The sequence below is a fragment of the Meleagris gallopavo genome, chromosome 1 (genome assembly GCF_000146605.3).
Source record: "Meleagris gallopavo isolate NT-WF06-2002-E0010 breed Aviagen turkey brand Nicholas breeding stock chromosome 1, Turkey_5.1, whole genome shotgun sequence".
NCBI lineage: Eukaryota > Metazoa > Chordata > Aves > Galliformes > Phasianidae > Meleagris > Meleagris gallopavo.
Genome location: NC_015011.2, coordinates 44,030,668 through 44,031,704, shown reverse-complemented (window position 1 = coordinate 44,031,704; position 1,037 = coordinate 44,030,668). Strand labels below are relative to the sequence as shown.

General features: G+C 55.5%; 1 protein-coding gene across 1 annotated transcript in view; it reads right to left on the bottom strand.

Annotated features, from left to right (window-relative positions):
- The window catches only part of SNRPF (small nuclear ribonucleoprotein polypeptide F), a 1,499-nt gene extending 1,245 nt beyond the window's left edge, over window positions 1-254 (bottom strand). The window contains exon 1 of the mRNA XM_003202154.4: window positions 105-254. Within this exon, the coding sequence (XP_003202202.2) occupies window positions 105-254 (150 nt within the window). The remainder of the gene's footprint in view (window positions 1-104) is intronic.
- Between the last annotated feature and the right edge of the window lie 783 nt (window positions 255-1,037).

Sequence of the window (1,037 nt, the reverse complement as noted above, 5' to 3'; positions counted from 1 at the left end):
GCGGTGCCGTCTGTGGCGGCCGGGCGGTGACAGAGCGGACCTGCGCCACCGCTCTGCTCGCTTCGGCCTTCGCCCCTCCCTCCCTGCCTGCCTTCCCTCTCCACCTGGGGCTTCCTCAGCCCCCAAATCCCCGCAGGCCCCAGTTTCTGCCCTGTGCAGCCGGCAGAGACTTTGCACCGTGCCAGCTTGCTTTGCTGGCTGAGGAGAAACGTGATGGAGCGCAGCTGTGTCTGCATCAGCAGGGTGTCCGTCATTTTCCGCTTTCGGATTTATCAGCTTTGAGGACTGCCTTCAGCCTGTCCAGCTCTTATTGTTTCTTTCCCGACAGACGAATTTCCACGAGGTGGCAGTGCTGAACTTGCACGGTGATTGTGCCGTAAACGGACGATTCGCTGCAGGCCTTCGTTGTACGGAGTGAGAAGGTCCTTCCTGAGCCGAGAAATACCAGACCAGCTACATTCATTTCTTAATACACTCAGTTCCTCTGATATATGAGTTGGAGAAGGACTCGGGGGCCCTGGTGGACAAGAAGCTGGACATGAGCCAGCAGTGTGCGCTTGCAGCCCAGAAGGCCAACTGTGTTCTGGGCTGCATTAAAAAAGGGGTGGCCAGCAGGGAGAGGGAGGTGATTGTCCCCCTCTACTCAGCTCCTGTGAGGCCCCATCTGGAGTACTGCATCCAGGCCTGGGGCCCCCAGTACAGCAAGGATGTGGAGTAAGTCCAGAAGAGGGCCACTAAGATGATCAGAGGGCTGGAGAACCTCTCCTATGAAGAAAGGTTGAGGGAACTGGGCTTGTTTAGCTTGGAGAAGAGAAGGCTCCAGGGAGACCTCATTGTGGCCTTCCAGTACTTGAAGGGAGCATATAAACAAGAGAGGAAATGGCTGTTTACAAGGGTGGATGGAGATAGGACAAGGGGGAATGGTTTTAAACTGAGACAGGGGAGGTTTAGGTTAGATATTAGGAGGAGTTTTTTCACACAGAGGGTGGTGATGCTGGAACTGGAACAGGTTGCCCAAGGAGGTTGTGGATGCCCCA